At 39.0% G+C, this 16,790-nt stretch overlaps 1 protein-coding gene across 3 annotated transcripts in view; it reads right to left on the bottom strand.

Annotated features, from left to right (window-relative positions):
• Nucleotides 1-16,790, bottom strand: part of LOC115226303 (ubiquitin carboxyl-terminal hydrolase 24) — a 148,601-nt gene that overhangs the window by 40,510 nt on the left and 91,301 nt on the right. For all 3 annotated transcript variants that reach the window (XM_029797297.2, XM_029797298.2, XM_036515375.1), the window contains 8 exons: nucleotides 15,469-15,624; nucleotides 11,583-11,823; nucleotides 10,756-10,817; nucleotides 7,752-7,937; nucleotides 7,368-7,482; nucleotides 5,461-5,605; nucleotides 2,138-2,298; nucleotides 314-494 (listed from right to left, as the gene is read on the bottom strand). In XM_029797297.2, coding sequence (XP_029653157.1) covers nucleotides 314-494; nucleotides 2,138-2,298; nucleotides 5,461-5,605; nucleotides 7,368-7,482; nucleotides 7,752-7,937; nucleotides 10,756-10,817; nucleotides 11,583-11,823; nucleotides 15,469-15,624 — 1,247 coding nt within the window. The remainder of the gene's footprint in view (nucleotides 1-313; nucleotides 495-2,137; nucleotides 2,299-5,460; nucleotides 5,606-7,367; nucleotides 7,483-7,751; nucleotides 7,938-10,755; nucleotides 10,818-11,582; nucleotides 11,824-15,468; nucleotides 15,625-16,790) is intronic.

Genomic DNA, 16,790 nt, shown 5'->3' with positions numbered 1-16,790 from the left:
CTGAACCCGGAACTATGTGGTTGGTAAGCAAGTTACTTACCACACAGCCACTCCTGCACCTGTTTATTTTTAAAATTACATTATAGGAAAAGTAGGTGTGAAAAGCAATGTCGGGCCAGTTTGAACCTAAAACAAGAATATTTGAGCTGGATGCAGCTGGTTTAAATGCTTAAGGGTTAATAGAAATAATAATTTCTACAAATGCAAAACAATAAAAAGGCAGAGCAGTGAATTGAAAGGCAGACCCTACTCTCTGTATGAAGGCACATATTTGACAGACAATGTTAAGGGGATGGGGAGGAGAGTCACTTACTTTCATATGTTCATCGACTTGATCAATAAGAGCCTGGAAGAAATCAAATGCATCTTGTTGTTCGTGGATATTTATCGTTTGACCCCACAGTTTAAATACTTTCCAAAAACTCTCTGGTTCATGGTACTGAAGCTTGCTATCAGTCAGATGTCCGAAAATCTGTTGTACATGGTAATACACACTGCAACAAGAAAAAGATATCCATAGTAAAACAGTTACATGGTCCCTGTTTCTGTGTTAACTGTGAATGTGGCCCCTACACAAATATGTTTTTCACAACCAGCACAGAAAAATGCATTAATGAATAGGCAAATGGTTAATTAGTAAAAAGAAATATTGCATTTAATAAACCTAATTATTCCAGCTTTGGTGTTCCTTAATTTTGTCATAGGAAAAAAAAGATTTTTAAACCACCTAAGATTTTACATCCACACAGACGACGGTGATGATGACAGACTCCTAAAATCTAAGAACATTCATATCTATTTATCATCACCATTACTGTTTTGACTTTCTTTGCGCTGGCATGGGTTGGAGAAGACATAGCAAGGCCATTGAGGCAGAATGCTAAAACCAGAAGACCTGGACAAAAACTCACTCTTCAAGTACGGTCATTTATTTCATGCCTTTGCACATCAAACCACTGAACTATCAGAACGTTTTGTTCCCAAAAATGGCACTCAAATCCACACTTACAAACCCTCATAGTCACACAGATGAAAGGTAGATTGAATGATGCCTGTGTATGTATAGCTATGCTACATGGCAGTGAGACATGGACTGTGAAACAAATGAAGCCAGAATGAGTTAATGCTCATGGGCATATATGACAGAGTGAAAGTGATTTGAGAGAAAAGTGGGTAAACGGGGCCTCAGATGTACTGTGCAAGGGAGCAGACTGCACTGGTATGGTCATGTGATTGTAAGGATGAGGACAGCTGCATTTAGGAGTCCTGAGCTCTAATTGTGGATGGAACAATGGAAGGGGTAGACCCAGGAAGACATGGGACAAAGTGGTGAGAAAGGATCTTCAGACGAACTTCACAGAAGGGACGACAAGAGGCCGAGACTTCTGTCAGGTTTCTGTGCTTGAGAAGAAATGTCAACCTAAGTAGAACCATGTGTATCCTTGTCTACAGGAATGTCCCCTGCATCCCTCTTCAGCTGAGCGATACTAATCTTGCAGGCTCAAAGGTGCTGGTGCTATATAAAAAGGACCCATGCAGATGCTGTGAAAGAGCATCCAGTGCACTCTGTAAAGTGGTTGGCGTTAGGAAGAGCGTCTGCCGTAGAGACCATGTCAGAACAGATGACTGGGGCCTGGTACAGCTCCCTGGTTTGCCAACTTCTGTCAAGTCATCCAACCCATACCAGCATGGGAAAGGCATGTTAAATGATGATGATGACAACTCAAGAAACCAAGCTGCAACTTTAAACTGCAGAAGCATTCTGTGTGTGTGTGTGTGTGTGTCTACATATCTTCACACTAACATTCATTGGGCAGCAGCGACATTTGTACAAGTGCACAAGGCCACTGTCTAAACATCTGAAGGCCAGTAGAAGAACTTCCTTTATTTGAAAAGCAAGGATTGTGTTAAGACTACTGCCCCGGGAAGATTCGTTCAGTATGGGAAAAGCAGACATAAAAACAACAAAAATAAAGACAAAGGAGTTGAGTTGAATCCCAGTAGGGGCTTCTGTACCTTCTCCAAAGGATAAGGTTTGAAATTTTCCCAATCACGACCAATTGTCAATAAAGAAGTTGTTCAAAGACATTTACCAAAAATATTCCAAAGGAACAAGACGAAAAATCATGCTTCTTACCTGTCTTCATCTACTTCCTCTTCATCAATAGATAAGATAAACTCAGAGATGCCAGGTGCCATGTAGATCTGTTGTAGGACGGAGTTCATATAGCAGGTGGCACCACCATTCTTCAGACCAACGAAACCACAATCTGCTCGGCCATCAACAGCAGGCATGTACTGTCAAGAAGGAAAACAGCAAAACGTGTAGGGTTCAGAGGTTAGTCAAATCAGATACAAAAAAAACAGAAAAGAATATATATCTCTGAAAGTTTTCTTTTCCTTCATTCATATTTGGTGAGTGACCAGGAGGAATCGATGTCACTGGATGGTGCACAACCACTGGGGTTCCAGTGTGTGTCACATCCACACATTCATGGGCCAGAACTGATGGCTAGACAACATCCCATCTTTTCTTCCAGACTTCCAGCTTTGCCGCCACTCAGTCTCTCTCTCTATTTCCTGATATTACATACATACATTTATATATATATATATATATATATATATTACTGTTAAGATAGGATCAACAAAAAAATACTCCATCCAGTGAGAGATGAATTTTTTTTAGTTTCTTGCCAAGGAGGTTCTGTGATTAGGCAGATTTATATAACAAGTTTTGTGTGGCCAAGCAATCCTCAGGCTCAGGGTACATGGCTAGTTCTATTTGAAACCCAGACACTTGTATCTCCATGGTAAGAAACTATTAGTAATTCTTATTTTAATAGTGTGTACATTAGATACACATACACACACGAATTTATGTCCCTCTATAAAGAAAGCAAAACAAGCCGTCAGATTCTGTTTTTTCTCTGCACCCTCAGATCTGTTCAACTGTAAAATCCAATGAAATGAAACTCACACTTGATTATAAATCTTCCTCATAGTTTCCCTTTGGATACACAGGGATTCATATAAACTTCTGCATACAGGCCAAAGAGGATTTTACAGGCAGAAACTGAAAGAAGCCTATTGGGTGTGTGTGTGTGTGGTAAGAAGTTTGTTTCACAACCATATAGCCTTGGGTTCAATACCACTGAATAGTAGTGCATGGCACCTTGAGTAAATGTTTCCTATTATAGTCCCAGGCCAACTAAAGCCTTGGAGTGGATTTGGTAGATGAGGACTGAAGCCTAGTCACTCCTTAGTTACCTTACTCCCAAGTTTATTCTAACCTGGAATGGTGATAGCTGTCAGGGTCTCATTTATTGGCCGAATAGATTCCCCAAGAGTATCAGTGGTTCCTTTTATTTTCAACAAAACCATGAAGAAGGCAGCTCTTCTAGGAGAAAGATATTCTTACATAAAACTAGCAATCACAATAGTAGCATCACTTTGCAATGCTTGTCACTGGAACCTTCTATGGTGACTGACAGAGTGGCAGAAGTGTTGGACAAGGTCTTGTCACTTAAATCCAATGACAAACAGATGTCTCACCATTTACTGTCAGACGGTTGTTATCTGATAAGATGAAGCAATCATCATGTGTGGATGACATGGACAAAAATTTAATTTCCTAATTTCACTTCCGGCTCCAGTGATTAATCACAGTCACACAGAGGTCAGCAGCTCTTTTGTGTGAGGATGGATCATTCACTTGTCGTAAAGATGTGTCACCTATGGCTGACAGAAAGTAACATCATTAGACATCATCAGGACAAGTGAGTTCGTTCTCTTGTTTCAGGACATCTTCAAAAACAACCCTGGGGAAGCTCAATATCAGACATGTGGTACACATGGACATCAGGTACAAGTTCAGGGGTCAGGAGGAGAGGGCAGGTCGGAGAGAGAAGTGAGAGAAAAATAAGAGAAAAACTAGATAAAAATTAACTACATATAGGCATAGAAGTGGCTGTGTGGTAAGTAGCTTGCTTATCAACCACATGGTTCCGAGTTCACTCCCACTGCATGGCACCTTGGCCAACCAAAGCCTTGTGAGTGGATTTGGTAGATGGAAACTGAAAGAAGCCGTCGTATATATGTACATATATATATATATATATATATATATATATATATATATATATATGAATGTGTGTGTATATGTTTGTGTGTCTGTGTTTGTCGCCCCAACATCGCTTGACAACCGATGCTGGTGTGTTTACGTCCCCATAACTTAGCGGTTCGGCAAAAGAGACCAATAGAATAAGTACTAGGCTTACAAAGAATAAGTCCTGGGGTCGATTTGCTCAACTAAAGGCGGTGCTCCAGCAAGGCCACATTCAAATGACTGAAACAAGTAAAAGAGTAAAAGAGAGAGAGTACACTACCAGACTGGTAAAACAATTCTGAGTTCTGTGAGAGAAGATATGTAATTTAAAAGTCACACATCATTAGTGAAGAGTTCAGAGAGGTTACACAGCTGGAGAAAAGATTGGGGAGGTAGGAATGTCCATGATATGGTGAGGAAATGGTGAAAGAAAATTAGGTGAAGAACACAAAAAGACAAGAGGAATGCCGTAGATGCATGAGTTTAAGAAAAGAGAGAAAGCTTTTGGGTGGAAAATTTCAAGAAGTTAAAGATAGTGAAGTGGTAGTAAATTGCAGAGGGAGAGAAAAATCTGCTGGAAAGAGTTGAGTCAGAATGTGTGGCATGGAAGGAAATAGTGAAGTGGGATAAGAAGGAAAGGGAAGTCTCTTTAGAGAGAAGAGAAAGGTAGGTCGGGGTTGGAGGTGAACAAGTTAAAGACTCGGAGGCAGGGGAGGTGTGAATGTATGTATAAATGTATCTGTGGGTCTCCTTGTCTTGACATCACATGGTAGCTGTAAATGAGAGTCACAGTTGTACAAGCAGTATCATACATTGAAAAATATGTCCAGACAAGAGGTCCAAATCCAGCCGAAGGATATTTGCTGCAACAAATTCCATCTGACTTGTGTAAACACAAAAGGAAATTGACATAAACAATAAAGATGTTGTGTATACACCAGGAGAGTTGTATGGTAAGAGGTTTGCTTCCTGACCTCATGGTTGTCGGTTCAGTCTCATTGCATGGCACCTTGAGCAAGTGTCTTCTTCTACAGTCCCAGAATGACCAATGCCTGGTAAATGGAAACTGAAAGAAGCCAATTATATATGTGTGTGTGCATGTGTCTTTGTCCCCCACAACCGCTTGACAACTGCTGGTGGTGTGTTTACATCTCCTTAACTTAGCAGTTCAGCAAAAAAGTGAAAAGTACTGGGGTCAATTCATTTGACAAAACATTCTCCATGGTAGTGCCCCAGCATGGCCACAGTCAAATGACTGAAGCAGACAAAAGACATACACACAAACAGAACCATGAGAGGAGTAGAGAGAGAGAGCAGGAGAGTGTGTGTGTGTGTGTGTGTGTGTCACTTACCTCCCACTCGTTGGCACAGTCAGGGTTCGGCATGTGATGCATCTGAATGAGGCGTTTACAAATCTCCTTCAAATTATTGAATGATTTCTTGGTCAACTCAGTGAGAAGGTCATAGGCTGCAACTCTGGATTCTTGATTGGTGCATCTGGAGAATGGATAGAAGCAGTAAGAGAGGAGTTGAGGGTAGAGGCTTCATTGACAACAGGTCACACGGCAACAATAACTATAAGGGGTTACATAACAAAGTCACATGCTAACAACCACAACAGCTGGGATCATATGTTGGAGTCTGTCTGTCTGAATGAGGAGTATTCAGTTTTACAGCTAGCTGGGCCCTAATTTATGAAACTAATGCATAAGTGGCTAAGTATATCACAAACATGTGTACCCTTAACATAACTGAAAGGTAGGTCTGTCATTTGAATTACAGATACAATTGAATTAAAGCTCTCAGTATTCACACTCTCTTGTGCATGAGTGAACACTTAAATGAAGGCTCCCAAAACTCATTCCCAAGTGTGAGTCAATATGCAGCAAGTCAAGAAATTATAATGTAATCCAATATCTTAGAAATAAAATCATAATTTATGCTATGAAAAAAAAAACAAAGTCGATTTCAGAGCTCCATGTTTTGGGCTTTTTGTCCATCAAGAGGCAAAACAAAAGCTACATGTTCATCAGCAAATTTGGACTTAAGTTGTTCACTACAAATTGAACATAAAAAATATCAGATAATGGGAAAAAGAAGTAAAGGTGTAAATGAAGTTTCCAGCAGAAAAGATATTCAATTCAAGGGAACTAATGCATGTGTGTGTATGTACTTCCTCATAAATGCATCAGACACAGACCACATCCAGTCAACCAGTTAATAAGTGCCTTGAATAATGTTGCCTCTCATGTTCTGCTTTCGGTGTCCACAGAAATTAACTTGTATGCAAAGTGCGTGTGCAGCCATGTGAGTAACCATGGCTCAAATTTCTTCAACTAAAAGAATTTCCACTTCAATTTGAACATATCTTTCCTTTGGGTACCAGTCATACAACATGTGTGCATACACAAGTGTATAGCTTAGAGGTGACTTTGCTCTTGAGGACTTTAACAGCCATCATTTTTGGTTTCCTACTGAATCAACCACCGCCAGAATGTAGACTTTACAGGCACCAACCAAGGGCTCAGGCCTGATGAGTGAATACCCGAGTCATTTCTCCCTCATAGGGTCATCTACAGGGAACTACACTGGGGTCTGACTGGAAGGAGGACCAAAGACTAACTGAGGATTATTTTTAAGAAAAGCAACATCAGCTCTTCAAGAGTGGAGGCTGTCTCTACTTCCAAGCATGTACTCAGTGTAATGCCTGGTCTCTTCAACCAAACATTCACATGTTCTGCATAAAACTGAAGTTAAATATGAAGGACTGAATTGTACATTGGATCAAAGGATTCACAACTAAAAGAGAAGATAGTTTGTCACTGAATTCAACAGAAAATCATAAGCAAGGAAAATGTTTGCATTTGATTTTTTGAAAACATTATATGTGAATAAATCAATCACCAAGAAACAATTTGAATTTCAACCTAGCAGATAAAAGTGAGGTTGTTATAGACAGTTTTAGGTACAGTATTGTCCAAATTCTATTAACTTTGGTAAAGGAACAGGCAGCACATTACTATAGAAATAATAGCTTAAACCCTTACATATGATAACACAAAATAATTCAGTTATGCTGTCAAAAAAAGTAGTACTCAGGACTTGATACTTTGGGCTTTTAGCTCTTCATCAAAAACCAATGTTTAAATGCTGCTTATCATTAAATATGCAGTAGAAGTTCAAGTATAAGTATAGTTACAAGCTGAAGGTAGCCTGAATAGAGTTATAAGTGGGAGTTAGCGATGGAGTTTCATCTTACTTGGGATTAAAATTATGGAAGAGTCTCTCCGATCTAACATGATTGAAATTGTCCATAATAAGTTTTGATGCTGGAAACAGGAAGTCATCAAGCAGCTCAGATATCAACTCTTTGCCTGAAAATGCAGAGGTATCAAATTCAAATTACAAGCAAACAGTATATTTAGAAAATGGTAAGGGGTACCTGAAACCTTTTGTTGCTTATCACCTTCTTTTGTCAAACAGTTTTTTTTTTACAAACATTTATGAAACAAAAGAAAATCTTGATTATTTTAATCCAACAGAAACAAAAGTTTATTCTCTATATCTTTTCACACCAAAGGACAAATGTATCTTGGATGACAGGACAACTATATTGACATTCAGAGAATATTTGGAAACTTACCAAATTCTTCTTTATCAACTTGTTCACAGGTAAACAGAGTTTTACACAACTTCAGGTGACCAGCCATCAGCATGTTTTCTGTGGTACGAAGCTCGATGTACTCAGAGGTGACAAAATTACTGAGCCAGTCGATTTCATCACTCAACATGGCCGATGGATTGACGCCGAACTGGCTCTGCTCAGTCACTGCACAAATGAAAAGAGAAACCACAGAACTTCAATTGGACATTGTCAAGTAAATGAGGTGGGTCCATTGAATGTAGAGAGAGAGAGGTCAACTTCAACAGAATGTTTTATGTGAATTAGTAAGCTTGTTAGAGCAGAGAATAATATACCTAGTGGTGTTCCGTTCTGACCAACATCATCTTAACCATTCATCCATTCCAAGGATCAATAAGACAAAATACCTGGCCAGCAAATTGTTAGAACATCGTTAGAGATACCTTGTGGTGTCTAATCCCTCCCTTTCTATTCTTACAAGTTGTGTAGTAGACTTAATCCCTCACCTGATGCTGGGGTCACTTTAGTGGGGAGAGGGTACTGTGTTTGAAGTACTGAAGCCAGGTCTCTGGTTTGAGAATTACGTCTTCTCTCCCCACTAGGTGGACCCTAAAAAATATAAAATATCAAGGGAACTGCCTTTTCCTTCCTGATTAAACAACAATAACAAAAAGAACTAAAAACTTTCAAACCAACATAGGGTGGTCCCTACACAGCTGCTCAACAAGCTAGACATAGCAGCCAAGTCTTCAGACACACTGAATAATGCAGTCCTATGTGGTAGTCTTGGCTAGAATGTCTGTTCAACCTGGACTGACTTGTGTCTAATCAGCAACTTCAAAACATTCTAAACAACCCTCAACCCTTTCCAGAATGAGAGGAACGCCAGAAAATGGCTAACAAAGGGGATCGGTGTCTTTCTGTCAATATTTGTGTGGTTCCGAAACTGCAGTTCAAATCTCTGATAAACCCACTTCGCCTTCCATGGATAGGTGGTACACTAATAGAGAAACAGTAATGGCTACAATGGAAATTTCACAGTTTATAAAAGCTCTTTATAAAAGTATTTTGATGAATAGATTTAGAGATTGTTTGAACACTGTTGTTCCATAATCAAGGTTGCCTTGAGTATAACACTCGACTTGTTTGTTTTGAAGGTTTCAATACCATGTCTTCTTCAATGTCTTTCCATAATTGAAACAGTGGAAAGGGTGACACTTAAGCACACAACAAGAAATAACATAGATAAAAATGGATTTTGGGCAGAATTTCCAACACGTTTTCAGTTATTGGAAAAACTGAACCAATAAGCTCATGGAATTAACATGTAAGTGGCTGAATATTCCACAGACATATACTTTTAAGCTTTCAGTGTTCTGATGTTTCTGTCAAATGTAATGTTTATTCACCTTGTTTTGAATTATTCATACAATTGATTTTAAATATAAGAATTTAGTAGACTAAGGTTTGGTGGAAGATTTTAATTCAAAGCTTATGTAAACAAGGCATTTGTACTACAGAACCAGGGGCAGTTTCAGCCAGGTTGGTATTCAAAGGATTAGAGGGATCCTTTACTATTTCCATTTACTCAATGCTACTCTCAAGGTATGGCACACAAGATGCTATGCAGCGGCATTGAAGTCAAGACTGCATCATTAATACCCCAGGATCACACCCACGTCTTGGCTAATCCCAACAATTATGACCAACCATGGGTCAGCTGGCAGAATCAGAAGAATGATGGAGAAAACACTCAGCAATATTTCGTTTATCTTTACATTCTGAATTCAAATTCTACCACAGCTGACTTTGCTTTTATTCTTTCAGGATTGATGAAATAAGTACCAGTTACACACTGGGGTCAATGTAATTCATTAGCATCCTTACCCAAAATTTCAGACTTTGTGCTTATAGTAAAAAGGAGCAAGTCATATAACAGAGTTCTCTGCCCATTCTACCCAAAATATTGAATTCTTTATCAGATAATAATGATTGCACTATTTAGAACATTTACTATATATTTCCCAATTCTGTGACTGCATGTGTATCGTTGGCGATTTTTTATTCCTCCATCTTCCCTTCCTTGGACCTTTCCTTTTCCTATGTTTCTGACGAAGAGCTCTGCTCGAAACGGTAAATTCTCCTTCTTTCTTTCCTTTCCTGAGCGTCCAATAACACTATACTTGTTCCACGCCCTCGCATTGATGTGTTTTCTCTTTGTGTTTTCAGGTTTGGATTAACTTTATATATATATACACACACACACACATACAGAGTTAAAAAATAAACAGAAAAAAAAAAGAAAAAGGAAAAAACAAACAAACGTGAGGACATAGCACAAGCAATGTATGAATATGAGGCTCAGAGAAAGGAGGGAGTTGTGTTACGTTTTGAGCAAAACTCTTCATCAGAAACAGGAAAGACCAGAAGGAAAAAGGGAGGAGGAAAATTCACCAACAGTACATTTCTAACATATATATATATACATATAAATGCACATACACAAACATTTTATATAGTCAAAAAAAGTTCATAGCCCCTTAACTATGGAAAATAAATACTGTTATTCACTTTGCACAGAAAAAGAAAAGAAAAAAACAAGAGATTGCCTTGACACTTTCATGGCAGTTTTGCTACTTGCCAGGGGATACATAAGCCCCATTCCTCTATCCCCACAAAAACCTCTCTGAAATAACAGTAGAAATTTGCATATCAGTGGCATGATTAAATAATTGATAATTCAACCAAAACAGGGTTTATTCAACTGAGATGAATTTACTACAGTCAGGTTAAAGTAAATGGAAGTAAATACAGATTTCTCCACACACAGAAAAATAAAACCATCTTTTTTTTTTGTGTTCAACTACATTGAATAAAGATCATGGGACAATGGCAACGGTAAGGTTTGAAACTATTTTCTCATGATTATTAGGGATGGAAAATAAAAATGCAAAAATGAAGCAAAATTGATTAAAAATTGAAGAGAAAAAGTGTAAAAACTTACAAGATAGGTTTTCCAGCAGACGACATCGAAGTTCAAAGTATTGCGAACATTGATTGAGTAACCTGGGAGGAGGAAGAGGAAAAAAACAGGATTTGACATTAATTAACATCTTCGGTGTCACCATCATTCTCCCACCACTGCTATTGCATTACAAAAGTGCTGTACCCCGACCCCACCCCATTGGGTACATACTACCCCTTACTGACAATGATGGGGTCGTTTTTTTTTTCCTATTTGTTGACAGTCAGAGAAAGGGCCTGATGTGCAGAGTATAACAGAGGTCCACCTTGCAAGCCTCCCCGCCCACTTTGACAAATACAAATATTCCTGCAAGCCAAACATGAAATCTCTAATGGATCAATTGATGAGATCAGCAAAATATCCTTGAACCCATGTCTTAAAAGAGAAAAGGACACATAAGGTGATATAGCCTTAGATACACAATGTCGACAACAAACAAAGACACATTAGATGATGTAGTCCTAGATACACAATGTCTGAAAAAAAGGTGGATGGTCATGACTGGAATATTTTTGATCACAAAAATGAATCAGGTCTGACCTGGGGCTAAACAACAACAATGAAGGACACATTAGATGATGTAGTCTTAGATACACTATGCCTGAAGAAAGGATGGTAATAGTTGAAACCTCTTTAGTCATAGGTCTACTGGATCAAGACTTACCTGGGGCTAAAGAGCAATAACCTGAGGACAGTGATGCTAGTAGTTCAATTCTCAGGCAAAGTCAAAAGAACAGCTCCACCCTGGGACCATAAGACAAAACATTACAATGAGAAATGATTAAATGTTGTTAAACTGCACCCACCTTTGATTGCTGCCCCTGATTGTAGTGGAGGAGACCCAAAATGGGAGTCGACTCTTGAGCAAGACTTTCAACATGAACTGGTGAGGATTGATATTGCTGTCATCGATCTCAGCAGGCAACAGCTCCGTCTGGCTCAGCTGGTAGAACTGTTCCAGGGCTGCATTTCGAATGTCAAGTTGTGGTGAACCGACCAAAATGTCTGTAATGAAGTCACTGACACACGGCAAACTGTAGAAGACCGCTACATAAATACAGAACAATAAAGACTGTTTTAACAACATGCAACATGGATGAACACATCAAAAGATTCATTCTTAACTTTTCAAAATTATTTCCCCCTTTTTCTCTGACAGAGGTTAAAGTTGTTGCTAAGTTTGTTCTCTTTCTCCAACTGAAAGGAAAATATCAGTTTTAAAAAATTATTTTAGTTTTTAGGTTATCTGTCATTCAGTTTAGCAGAGCCATTTGGTGGTCCCTCATTGCCCTTCACATGGGCCCACTCTGTTGCAAGTATTAGAGTCAGGCCCTGGTCTAAGGAAAGTTTCTTCCTTCCCCCAATTCTTTACCAGTCTTGGAGGCTCTGTAAAGCCATGACCAGACAACAAATGCCGGGATGGTCATGGCTGAAGCATCTTTGATCATAGGACTGACCTGGGATTGAACAATAACAAAGAAGGTAATATAGCCCTTGATACACTATGTCTGAAGACAATATTCATCCCAATGATTTTTTCTCAGTCTGCAATCATGCTGGAGCACCTTCATTAAGGGATTTAGACAATTATATCATCTTGTCATTATATCCCTTATTCTTACACTATCAAGAGGGAAACATAGGGTCCATGACTCTTTACAGGGCCACCAACACTGCAGGGAGTTGGGTGGGTGGAGAGGTATGAACGCTTGCAAAACAGGATGGGGTCCACCAAAGGCACCCAACATGGCAAACAGTGACGTTAAAGCAGACTGGGGTGGGATTTGAACTGAGAGAGCAAATGGCCAGAATATGTCACAAAATATTGTTATATACTCTACCAATTCTGCCAGTCCACCATACTAAACTGGCTCCTTATTTATTGATCCCTGGAGAGACAAAAGACAAAGTCGACCTCAGTGGAATTTGAACTCAGACAGCTGAAATAACTACTGCAACAGTGCACCAATAATTATAGGCACACCCTTTACTTTCTATATTCCAAATTCTAAGGGATTATATACTTTTTCTTTTTTGTCTTCTTTCTTTACGATCCTGGATCAAATGGATCAATTAGTTGGCAACTTCATTTTTTCTTGTCTATTATTGTTGCTTGGCCGATTATTTTCTAGTTTCTTGTCCGTTTGAATAGGGAAATCCCACAAATTCTTACAATTCTCCAACTCCAGCATTCTTTCGACCCAATATCATGTCTCCAGCTTAAATTCCCTGTTTCTGACAAAGCCTCCACTGTAAAACTCTTGTGCATGTCATGATTCCTTATACTTTTCTTGTGCCAACTCGGGACATTCTGTAACAATGTGTGCCACTGTCGCATTCCAAGTTCCACACATCTTACATTTTTCTGACACATTCTCCCCAAATACATTTTTCAAGTTGTTCGTTTTTATCGCTTGATCTTGGCTGCTACAATTAGACTCTATGTTCCTTTTTTTAACCAAACCCAGGATTTTGTTCCTCATACTTCTTCAGTGGTTCCCCAAAATTGACCAGGCAGAGGTTTCTCTTCAATCTGTGACATGCTCTCTTTGAATTTCCTTATTATTATTATTATTATTACTATTGAGTGAGAGAGCAGTTCATGCCATCAAAGTGAAACTGAGGTAAAATATATGAAGCCCAGTATACCCATCATGACTACCCGTCTGATAAGGGTACACCAGGCACAAGCATCACAACCATATGTGTGCGACATGGTGATCTCATATCAAGATAAACAGCACATGACCTTGCAGGTGGGGCCCAGTTAGAATTTTCTTCTGGTCGAGTAGCCCAAACCACTCAAAAGGTCCCTGAATAAGGGTTTAGGATGTTGAATGAACCACCCATGTTTCCAAACCTCTAAGAATTCCTTTCAACACATGGCTATGATGCTCCCCCACTACTTCTGCTTGTGATCAGAGATGCACATATCGTCAGCCACTAAGGGACATGATCAACAGGTTAAGGTCAAACAGCTGACAAGCAAATCTGTGGTACTGAGCAGAATATTTGCTGTAGGCCATCTTTTATATCAAAAGAAGACAATGTACATGATAACACTTCCAATCAGTTAAGATCAGAAGCCATGTTTACTATTACTATTATTATTATAGATGTTTTCAATCTAGTTTGGAATCTTTGCAATCAAATTTGGATTTTTCAATTGATGCTCAAGCCTTGAAAAAAAAATGAGAGTTAAACTACATCAGCCGTAAGGGAATACATGTCTGTCTTATCTAACTGGTCCAGTAGAGGCCACCAATTGATATCTGAAAAGTTCGATGAAATAACTCATGAACACTGCTATAGCTTCTGTCATATTTACGTCGTTGACCGGTCTGAACAAGGGGAGATAATAGAAAAGAATCATTCGTTTATTATCTCCCCTAGTTCAGACCAGTCGACGACGTAAATATGTTGAAACATCTTTTGGCAGAAGCTATGGCAGTGTTCATGAGTTATTTCATCGAACTTTTCAGATATCAATTGGTGGCCTCTACTGGACAAGTTAGATAAGATAGACATGTATTCCCTTACGGCTGATGCAGTTTAACTCTTTTTTTTTTTCAAGGCTTGAGCACCAATTGAAAAATTTGATGGCAAAGAATCCTAACTAGATCGAAAATATCTATATTATTATTATTATTATTATTATTATTACTATTATTATGGCAGCAAGCTGGCAGAAGCATTAGCATGCCAGGCAAAATGCTAAGCAGCCTTTCATTTGCCTTTACATACATCTTTTTCTATTTGACACGTGCAGAATTAAATTTAACAGAGATAGCTTTGTAGAAATATTAATCAATTAAAATTTTAGGTTCATAAATTATCGATTTTTTCTATAATAAATTTTACTCTTGCTTTGTATGTAAAAAGCTAAGTGGGGGGGGGGATTGTACATTTGTACTGTGGTTTTATATTAACACATAAATTAATATTACTATTGTTCTCAGTGGATTGCTGTAATCGTTAGGGAGTAGGTAGATGGGCAGAATTATTAGGGCATTGGACAAAATTCCTTGTGATATTTAGCTATGGCACTTTAAATTCTGAATTTAAATACTGTTACGGTTGACTTTGTCTTTCATCTTTCTGGGTTTGCACCTAAAAAGCACCTTTTAAGTATGGTCAATGCCAGTCCCACCAGACTGTCTCCCATGCTGGTGGCATATAAAATGAACCATATGAATGTGGTCATGCCAGTGCCGCCTAACTGGTTTCATACCAGTGGCATGTAAAACGCACCTTTCGAGCATGGCTGTTGCCAGTGCTGCCTGACTTGCTCCCATGCTGGTGGCACATAAAAAGCACCATTCAAGTCTGGTTGATGCCAGTGCCATGTAAAAAGCACCCACTACACTCTCAGACTGGTTGGTGTTAGGAAGGGCATCCAGCTGTAGGAAACATTCCCAAATCAGATTGGAGGCTGGTGTTGACTTCTGGCTCACCAGTCCTCAGTCAAACCGTCCAACCCATGCCGGCATAGAAAGCAGACATTAAACAATGATGATGAACATACTCAGTTCAAATTCCACCAAGATCAGCTTTGCCTATCATTCTATCAGGATTAATGAATACCAGTCAAGCATTAGGCTCACTGGAATTGACTTGTCCCTGCCCTTGACATTGCAGGCCTTGAGCCAAAATGGGAAACCAATAGTTAAAGAGAAGAGGGACCCCACTTACAGAGCAGCTCCTTTCGTAGTTTCAGGCAGGTTACAAAAATCTCCAGGGCTTCACATGCAATCTTACAATCTTTGGTACTTGTGTTGGCTTGCTGGGCACAAACACCAGCATGAAGGGTTTGGCCCTCACTGTCACTTCCTGTACTACCAGTACTACCTGAAAATACCAGCAAAAAAAAAATCATTAATGAGATTTTCATTAATTCTGCATAGCAATATATATTTAGCTTAACTCTAATTAATTTTATATAAACTTTCATGGTTCATTAAAGATCTAAGAATAATGTTCAGTTAAATGAATTTATTTTAAGCCACAATTCCATCGAAATCAAGGAAGTTATCTATGACTCAGCTGTTTTAGCAACACAAAGTTAAGAGCTTCCAAAATGACATTTAATCAAGGGTCTATACACAGACAACATAGAGTAGAAAAAGCTTTATGGTCTTGCTGGAAACAGGTAGCCTCATCAATGCTGGTGCCAGGATAAAATGTACTCATTCCACTTTGTAAAAGGAATGACAAACAAAAGAGACAAACATTAGGTAGACAGGACTATAGTCTTACCAGAGACAAAAATAGTCAACTCCTAGAGCCACAACAGAATGCATTGAGCATACTGTGTAAATGAGCAAATGAAGAGAGACAATGTAGGGTTTGGGGGCAAGAGAACACCTCATGTTAATGCCAGGTACACCCTGTAAGGGGACTGGTGAGAAAAAACAAAATGGAGAGGACAGGACAACCTCTCCAGAGCTGGTGCGACAAGAAAATGCACAAAGCGCTATCTGTAATGAGGTTGAAGTTAAGAAGCGGCATAATATCAGGCTAAAAAATACTAGAAACACAAGATGGGACGAAGGAGCCATCTTCAAGGGCAATAACTTTAAATAAACAACTGTTTGGAGCCTAATGATCATCCAAACCCTTGCCAACATCAAAAGCAAACATAAAAATGAGGATGATCAATGGAAAACAAAACTAAGGCCATGCTGGAGTACTGCACTCAATTTTATATTGACTGCAGTACTTAATCTGGTATTTATTTCACAGATCTTTATTGATTTAGGTTGGCTAAACCCAGCATTGGAGTAAAGGGGCATAACAGAACTTTTTCTTGCATTGTGACACAGCTGGGATGGTTGTTCATGGACCAAGCCAATTCTTATTCAGAGTTACAACCTTTCTTCTTTTGGACAAGGCCAGAGAACCACACTTGGCTTGCTTTCTACAGCTGGATACCCTTATTAGCATCAACACCCACCTTTACAGAGGTTCATTTTTTATCGGCACCAATGTCAGTGAAGGGACCTCATCATCTACAA

This window comes from Octopus sinensis, linkage group LG30 (assembly GCF_006345805.1).
Source record: "Octopus sinensis linkage group LG30, ASM634580v1, whole genome shotgun sequence".
NCBI classification, from domain to species: domain Eukaryota; kingdom Metazoa; phylum Mollusca; class Cephalopoda; order Octopoda; family Octopodidae; genus Octopus; species Octopus sinensis.
The sequence above is the reverse complement of the archived record's forward strand: the minus strand, read 5'-3'. Positions and strand labels throughout refer to the sequence as shown.